General features: G+C 46.9%; 1 protein-coding gene across 1 annotated transcript; it reads right to left on the bottom strand.

The window, feature by feature from the left end:
- Positions 1 to 3,006: 3,006 nt before the first annotated feature.
- CCDC163 (CCDC163 homolog) lies at positions 3,007 to 8,480 on the bottom strand. Its single transcript, XM_049775495.1, has 11 exons — positions 8,417 to 8,480; positions 7,895 to 8,019; positions 7,765 to 7,798; positions 7,197 to 7,387; positions 6,674 to 6,755; positions 6,010 to 6,193; positions 5,625 to 5,692; positions 4,877 to 4,944; positions 4,120 to 4,220; positions 3,363 to 3,487; positions 3,007 to 3,136 (listed from the first exon to the last, which is right to left on the bottom strand). Exons 1-11 carry the CDS (start codon positions 8,478 to 8,480, stop codon positions 3,018 to 3,020), a joined length of 1,161 nt encoding a protein of 386 aa, XP_049631452.1. The 3' UTR covers positions 3,007 to 3,017.
- Positions 8,481 to 8,540: the final 60 nt, after the last annotated feature.

The following is an 8,540-nucleotide window of genomic DNA, read 5'->3' as shown; positions in this document are numbered from 1 at the left end:
CAGGAATTTCTTTGATATGTAAGAAATTAGCCTTCCTTTTATCCTCTAACTCCTAACTAAAACCTATTCCATTCTAAGATTACAAACCACCTAAAGCTATGTGTATTTGTTCTAAAATCAAACAATGTACATTGCATTCCTTTCATGTTATGACTGCCTCTTTTTCCCTTTATATACTCGCTTGCCTGAAAATTGAATTTGTCTCACTCCTGCCAGAAATGTGTTGACCCCACACATACTGCGTGTGGTATCATTATTTCATACTTCATATTCGTCCACTTTGTGTACCCGGTCTCTTCCAGTGAGGATTTTCTGACCCCACTATGATTTTACTTAGGGACACAAGCCTTCTGCATTTCATATTGTCCATCAAGCCTGCCAGGAGCAATTTCTGAGCGCAGAGCAGGAGTAACCCCTGAGCACCACAGGGTTTGAAAAAAAAAAAAAAAGGTTAAAGGATGTTGCCTGAGTGGAAAAGGGGGAGAGAGGCAGTAAGAAGCATGGAGAGCAGCTGAATGGGAGACAGAGAACTCCAGAAAGAGTTAGGTAGACAGGGCACAGAGTCTGCACATGGTAGGTAGGGCCATAGAATAAACTGAGCTGTCTCCAATGAAATTTTAACTGACTGCCTGTGATTATTTCTCTGATGTTAATCTGCATTTTTGGGGGTGTTTTTATTGTTTTTGTTTTATTGGTTTTTGGGTCACACCCAGCAGCACTCAGGGGTTACTTCTGGCTCTGCACTCAGAAATCACTCCTGGCTGGCTTGGAGGATTATATGGGGTGCCAGATTTGAACCACTGTCTGTCCTGGGTCAGCTACGTGCAAGGCAAATACCCAACTGCTATGCTGTTTCTCCAGCCCTATCCTGTGTCTTCAGACCTGTCCGCAGACAGGGCTAAAGGTGCCAGCTGTGCCAAGAAAGGCCTCAACCAGACACATAGACATTATACTTTATATATATATATATATATATATATATATATATTGGTTTTTGGGCCACACCCAGCGGTGCTCAGGGGTTACTCCTGGCTGTCTGCTCAGAAATAGCTCCTGGCAGGCACGGGGGACCATATGGGACACTGGGATTGGAACCAACCACCTTTGGTCCTGGATCTGCTGCTTGCAAGGCAAATGCCACTGTGCTATCTCTCCAGGCCCGCAGCTCTCTACTTCTAAAGAAATCCTGGACTTGGGGTCGGAGAGATAGCACAGCAGTAGGGCGTTTGCCTTGCATGCAGAAGGATAGTGGTTCGAATCCAGCATCCCATATGATCATCCGAGCCCGCCAGGGGTGATTTCTGATCATAGAGCCACAAGTAGCCCCTGTGTAGCCCCCCCCCCCAAAAAAAAAAGAAATCCTGGATGGGGGCTAGAGTGGTAGCACAGCACTAGGACATTTGCCTTGCAAGCGACTGACCCATGATGGATGTGGGTTGATCCTGGTCCCCGAGCCAGGAGTGATTTTTGAACACAGAACCAGGAATAACCCGAGTGCTACCGGGTGTTGCCCAAGGGGGAAAAAAAAATCCTGGACTGTGCTATTTACCGACCTGAAGAGGTACCTTTTCCAGACTTAAGAGCTAACACAATAGGTAGGGCAATAGCCTAGCACACAGTCAACTGGTTTAATCCCTAGCATCCTATAGGACCCTGGGATATGAAAAAAAATAAAGCAAAGGATGGGAAAAGGGAAGAGAAGGGAAGGGAAGGGGAGGGGAGGGGAGAGGAGGGGAGGGGAGGGAGGGCAAGGGAAGCAGGGAGGGGAGGGGAGGGGAGAGGAGGAGAGGCATGGGGAAAGGAAGGGAAAGGACCAGCAAAGAGAATAACCAAGTGGGCCTGGAGCGGCAAGCCAGGAGCAATAGGTAAAAGGATCAGGCAGCCCCAAGGCTTTTTGTTTGGGGGTCATTGGAGCCACATCAGCAGTATTCAGAGGCTCTGTAGTTGGAGGTCACTTCCAGCAGTGTTCAGGGCAGTGTTCAGTGTTGCAGAGCCGAGGACAGAACCCAAGACTTCTGCATACTAAACATATGCTCAGCTTTTTAAGTTTATTTATTCTTTGGCCTTTGAAGGCATTTCATTTAATAACAAAATATAGAGTCATATTGAATCATAAAATTTTTTTCAGTTGGGGACCGGAGAGATAGCACAGTGGTCGGGAGTTTGCCTTGCATGCTGCTACCCCAGGATGGACCCGGGTTCAATCCCCAGCATACTATATGATTCCCCAAGCCTACCAGGAGTGATTTCTGAACACAGAGCCAGGAGTAACCCCTGAGCACTGCCGATGTGACCTAATAACAAAAAAAAAAAAAAAAAAAAGAAGAAGAAGAAAAAATCATAGATTAAATTTTGCCATTGAATTAAAGGCAAGGAGAATGAAAGAAGAAAGATCAGGGAGAAGACTGATAATAAAAGCAGGCTGAGGGCTGGAAAGATCCTACAGTGAGTAAGGTAAAGTACTTGACCTGACACACAGTCAACCTGCACTCTATGGTCCCCCAAGCACCAGCAGGAGTAAACCCTGGTTTCAGAGCCAGGTCTGGAGAGAGAGAGAGAGACAGAGACAGAGAGATTTTTTTATCTCTAAAGGTCAATGAACTTGACATGAGAGAGAAGCTGGAAGCAGTCAAATAAGGAGGTAGATAGACTTGACTCTATCCCAGGTGGATTGATTCACAGAAAACAGCATGATTGATCAAATCATTTATTGAAGTTAGTGGGGAGGAATTGGCTAGCAGAAACAAGCCTTAGTAGAGATAGCAGATACCAGCTAGGTCAGGAAGGGTTGGGAGTCAGGAGAAAGTGAGCAAAGACTTCCATCTTACTGTTTTTACAAGTCCTTTATTTTTCTTCTTGTTTTTGGGCCACACCTAGTGACACTCAGGGGTTACTCTTGGCTCTGTGCTCAAAAATTGCTCCTGGCTTGGGGGACCATATGGGACAGTGGGGCATTGAACCGAGGTCTGTCCTAGGTCAGATGCATGCAAGGCACTTCAGCCCCACAAGTCCTCTTCTTACAGGTCACTCAGGAGCATCTTAGAGCCAATAAATGAAAAATCTTCCTGCTTAAGGCTCTGAACCTGGAGCTGTAAGCTGCTGAGCTTCAGATTAGAAAGGGTGTTTCTCTGGAGATCTAAAAGGGTAAGAAAGAGAGAACAAATTATCAGCAAACACTGTGATGAAAACTAAACTATAATTTGGGCCAGTCTGATGGAAGAAAAACAGGCCTGACTTGAGAGAACTAGTAAAAGAGGCCAATAGATTCAGAGAATTAGGAGATTCTATCCTAGCTTGTACCACCTGGCATTTGGTCACTATGCAGAATGAGCCTTTCCCAGATCTGGGATCCCTCTCCTTACCTCCACCTAGCCTCCTTAAAAGTTTCCAGCTGCTGCTGCTACTGCCAGGAAGACTGACTTCAGAGTTAGATGGAGGAGACATAGTATCCAGGGACAGCTTAGACTGGAGGTCATGAAGTGAGTTCCTAGGAAAGGAAATAGAAGCAAGAAATAGAGAGAATCCAGTGAGTAACAGGAATCTTCCAGCATGAATCTATCCTCCCAAGCCAGATCCCAGCCCTCTCCTCCTTTATTCTCCAAAAATATAGATCCTGGGCCTGGAGAGATAGCACAGCAGCTTTTGCCTTGCAAGCAGCCGATCCAGGACCAAAGGTGGTTAGTTCGAATCCCGGTGTCCCATATGGTCCCCCGTGCCTGCCAGGAGCTATTTCTGAGCAGACAGCCAGGAGTAACCCCTGAGCACCGCTGGGTGTGGCCCAAAAACCAAAAAAAATATAGATCCTTCAGTGTCTCCATATTAAATAAAGAATGATCAGAGACTGGGGATATGATAAACATCTTCGTCCCTAATTTCAATCCCTAGAAGAACATGGCAGGCCACACCTACACACACACACACACACACACACACACACACACACACACACACACACACACACACACACACACACACACACACACGGAATACTGCCTTTATGAACTATAGCCCAAATATGCATATCTTCTCAACTTGTTCCTATAAAATACAGGCTAGTAGAATTTTGCCTCCCCATGGCCTGGTCTCCCCTCAAGTGTCACAGTACCTATAACCACAAACCTGAGGAATTCATCCTGCCAGACATCTGGAGCCCCTGTCCTGGTGTCTTCCAGTGTGTGGCCATTGCCTTCTTGGCCACTTCGAAACTGCTCCAATATCTGCTAGATTAAAGTCCAGATAAGACCAGACCTCTCCCTCCCAAGGAAGAGTCCCCTACCCCCATTCCCCGTGATTGGCTTATTTAGCACACTTGTGGTATGCTTATTTATGTGGGAAGGTTTCTTATGGCCCAAGCAGAGGGATTTAGAAGAAAACTTTTCAGGAGTTGGTGCCAGTACAGGTAAGAGAGAGAAAGAACAGAATGGGAGACAATATCCTGGCTGGCCAGCAGAACCGGACAAGAAAGGAAGGGGCCTCCAAAGAGATATGAAGTGACAGGTCAGACATGATTTTTGTTTGTTTTTGGTCATACCCAGTGGTGCTTAGACTTACTTCTAGTTCTGCACACAGGGATCACTCCTAGCACACTTGGGAAACCATATGAAAAACTGGGGACCAACACAGATTACCTATATACCAGACAAGTACCCTACCCACTGTATTATCATTATAGCCCAATAGGTCTGAATCTTCTTCTCCTTTTTTGCGGGGGGAGGGGGGAGTTTTCAACCACACCCAGCAGTGCTTAGGGCATACTTTGGGTCAGCTTGATGGAACCATAGGGGTGCTGGGATCAAAAACCCACGTTGGCCACATGCAAGGCAAGCTCCCTACTTACTGTACTGCTGCTCTGGCCTTGATCAGATTCTTATCCTACCTTCCAGCTGGGGGTCTGAGTTGGCTGCTCCTCAATCATCTGTTTCATTAGTATCCCCTGGTGCTGGCCTACACATGAAAGAAAATATGATTTATGTCCAACTTGATTTCTTCCTCCTCCTTGCCTTGGACCCAGCCCTATGCTGTCAAATATATTCCACACTGAGACTCTGGGAGGAAACAGTAAGACTTGGGAGCCCAAAGAGATAGTACAATGGTTAGGGCATTTGCCTTGCATATGGCCAACCTGGGTTTAATCCCCAACATCCCATATGGTTGCCTAAGCCCTGCCAGAAATGATTCCTGATTGCAGAGCCAAGAGTAACCCCTGAGTACTGTCAGATGTGCTCTCTCGCCCAAAAAAATGCAAGACTTGAGGATAAGAGATGTAACTCAGTGGTAAAGCACTTGCAATGTCCATATGAAGCCCTAAGTTTGACCCCTGAGACTACTAAGATAAAAAAGAAGAGCCAGATAAATGATATAAGTTGGGGAAGGCACTCAGCTTGAATGTGCCTGACCCAAGTTCAATATTCAATAACCCATTTTCTCCAAGTCCTGCCAAAAAATAAGTCCTGAGCACTGCCAAGTAAGGCCCAAAATACGACAGAAGCAAAAAATAAAAAACACCAACTTGGTCAAGCATCTGCAACCAGTTATAGCTATAATAATATACCAGAGAGGCAAAAAGGTTTTCAAGGACAAAAAAGAACAGGGAATCTCATCCCCACTCTCAACTTTTAACTCACTTAGCTGGTCTCGAAGCAACTTCAGTTCCACCTTCATGGCCTCTGACTCCTCCCACAGCAGCTGTCGCCTGCAAGAATGACAGGAGTGTCAGTCTAGAGCCAACAAAAAACCCAGGGGAGGCCACCTGCCTTTGAGATTCAGAGTTCAGGGACCTGAAAGATTTTTATTTCTTTCGGTTTTGGTTTTTGGGCCACACCCAGCGGCACTTAGGGGTTACTCCTGGCTCTGCACTCAGAAATTGCTCCTAGCAGGCTGGGGAACCATATGAGATGCCAGGATTCGAACCACCGTCCATCCTGGATTGGCTACTTGCAAGGCAAAACACCCTACCTCTATGCTATCTCTCTGCCGGCCCCCCAGACCTGAAGTGTTATTGCTACTCACTCATTCTTCACCTCTTGGTGAAGGCCACTGATAGCAGTATACTTTCCACCTCCTGTGTATATTTGAGTTTGCACCTGTTCTTGCACCTGATTTCGAAGGCCCTTCAGTTCCCTCCTCAGCTCCTCCAGTTGCTGTTCCAGAAGGGCACTCCCAGCAGAGGCCTCCTGCAATAACTTTAGTGAAGCTGCAGAGAACAACTTGGAGTCAGGCCCTTATAAGAGCTTTGCATATGGACCTAGAGACTCAACCTTTTCGTTTGACTGTGTTTGTTTTGGGGCCACACCTGGAGCACCTGGCTGTGCACTCAGAAATCACTCCTGGCTCGAGGACCATATGGGAAGCAGGGATCAAACCTGAGTTGGCTGCTTGCAAGACAAACGCCCTACCCACTATGTTATCGCTCTGGCGCTGAGACTCTACTTATTAATCAAGATATGTGCAGAGAGCCTAAAAGCTAGTATAATAGGTAAGACTTGCCTTGCTAGAAACCAGCCCAAGTTTGATCCCTAGAACCACATATGGTTCCCAGGTCCTTCCCTCAGAGTACAAATACAGGAGTATTTCTTGAGCACTGCTGGGTGTGGCAAAAATGCAAACAATTAGTTCATAAACTAATTGTGTACATACAGGGAAGTGAGTATGAAGGAAACTATTAGTCAGATACCTTCCAGGAAACAAATCTGGGACCTCTGATGCTCTCGCTCTTCTAACAGGTCCTGCACAGTTAACCTCAGAGTCTCAGCTGCCTACTTGGGAAGAAAAACCACATAAGAGGAACCAGAGTGATAGTATAGTGGGTAGGATGTTTGCCTTGCATGCAGCCAACCCAGGTTTGATTCCCAATAGATGCCAGGAGCTAAAACCAAGAATGACCCTATGAGCATCACAAGATGTGGCCCTAAAACAAACAACTACTAAATAAATAAATAAATAAATAAATAAATAAATAAATAAATAAATAAGAGGTTAGGGAAATGGCTCAAAAGGCTGGAGCTCATATTTTGTATGTGGTAGCCCTAGCTTTGATCCCAGGAAGTCCTCTGAGCACTGGGATGGGAGTGATTCCACATCCCAGAAAATAAGAAAACCACATGAACTATGCTGTAAGAGGCATCCGTAAATCCTAACCACCACATCCCCACTTCACACAAATACCGGAAATACAAACCTAAGATTCCACACCTCACCTGGGCCTGGGATTGAAGCTGGGATTTGAGAACAGTAACTTCATCCCAAAGAGAAGAGGCATTAGGGATGTTAGCCCAGCTCTGCTTTTCTGAAAGAAGTGGAGTCTCCAGAGCCCAAGACTGTGGAGCTTGGTCTCCTGACTCCAGGTGAGACAAGTAATAAGGGGAAACGCAGGTCCTAGTCTGATTTCCTGGTGAAGAAATAAAAGATGAGGGCCCGGAGAGATAGCACAGTGGTGGCGTTTGCCTTGCAAGCAGCTGATCCAGGACCAAAGGTGGTTGGTTCGAATCCCCGTGTCCCATATGGTCCCCCGTGCCTGCCAGGAGCTATTTCTGAGCAGACAGCCAGGAGTAACCCCTGAGCAACGCCGGGTGTGGCACAAAAACAAAAACAAAAACAAAAAACAACAAACAAACAAAAAAAAGAAATAAAAGATGATCTGGGAACAGGGATGGATGGAAGGAGGGAGCTGGGGAGCCCACACGTTTGTGCAGAAAAGGAAAGAATTGTAATTTGGGGAGAATCCTGGGTGCGGGGCTGGGATAAGAGAAGGGGGGCAGTAGGTACCTGTGGTGGCAACTCCAAGGGGATACAGTCGCTGCTACAAAAGAAACAAGGACATAGATCAAGAAGATCTCAGAATCCTTCATCTCACACCATCCAACCGGGACCCCTGGGTGGGTGTTCGTTCCTTCACCTTAATCCGGGCCACATTCCCGTCAGTAGCACTCAGAAGGGCGTCGAATTGCTGGGACCAGCTCAGACTCCTACTCATAATCTGGTAGCTAGAGTCAGACACCTCGGAATTTGGTGTTAATTTAGCTCGAACCCAGGAAAAGGGCCACAACGTCAGTTCAAAAGATGGGAAGTTTCAATCAGAGCTGCTCCTCTGCAGCCTTTTTAGGAAACCTGGAAGAAAGTAAAACTAAACGCCCAGATTCCCAAAGATGAGGATGGAGTTGAAGGGACCAGATCCAGAAGGACAAAGGTGTCAACCCGCCACACCGGGCCCAAGAAGGGCTAACAGGCCGCCGCCTGGTTCAAACCCTCCAGAGGGCCGGCAGAGTCCGACTTTCCACTAAATCCCGCAGCGCCACATGGGAAACTGAGTTTGCCTTTCACGGAAACAAACCGGCCATGTCTGCTGCAGGACTACATTTCCCTGGAACATGCAACAGCACGCTCGCTTACGCACGCACATAAACACGCACACACCCACCGTGAAGCTTGCCGGGAAAACGAGTCTCTTTGCTAATGCTAATGGTGCGCTCTAGGGGATGCATGAACTACGCCTCCCAAGATGCATCGGGACAGACCCTAGTCTCCCACTGCCGGTTTCAGTT

The sequence above is a fragment of the Suncus etruscus genome, chromosome 6 (assembly GCF_024139225.1).
Source record: "Suncus etruscus isolate mSunEtr1 chromosome 6, mSunEtr1.pri.cur, whole genome shotgun sequence".
Classification (NCBI taxonomy): Eukaryota; Metazoa; Chordata; class Mammalia; order Eulipotyphla; family Soricidae; genus Suncus; species Suncus etruscus.
This window is presented reverse-complemented; position numbering and strand designations above follow the sequence as displayed.

Excerpts from the sequence above, each read along its gene's own strand:
- CCDC163 (XM_049775495.1), bottom strand. The coding sequence starts at position 8,480 with ATGCATCCCCTAGAGCGCACCATTAGCATTAGCAAAGAGACTCGTTTT. Across the intron at positions 8,020-8,416 it reads TTTTCCCGGCAAGCTTCACG|CTAAATTAACACCAAATTCC; the intron begins GTGGGTGTGTGC and ends CCTGGGTTCGAG. Across the intron at positions 4,221-4,876 it reads CTCAGACCCCCAGCTGGAAG|CAGATATTGGAGCAGTTTCG; the intron begins GTAGGATAAGAA and ends ACTTTAATCTAG.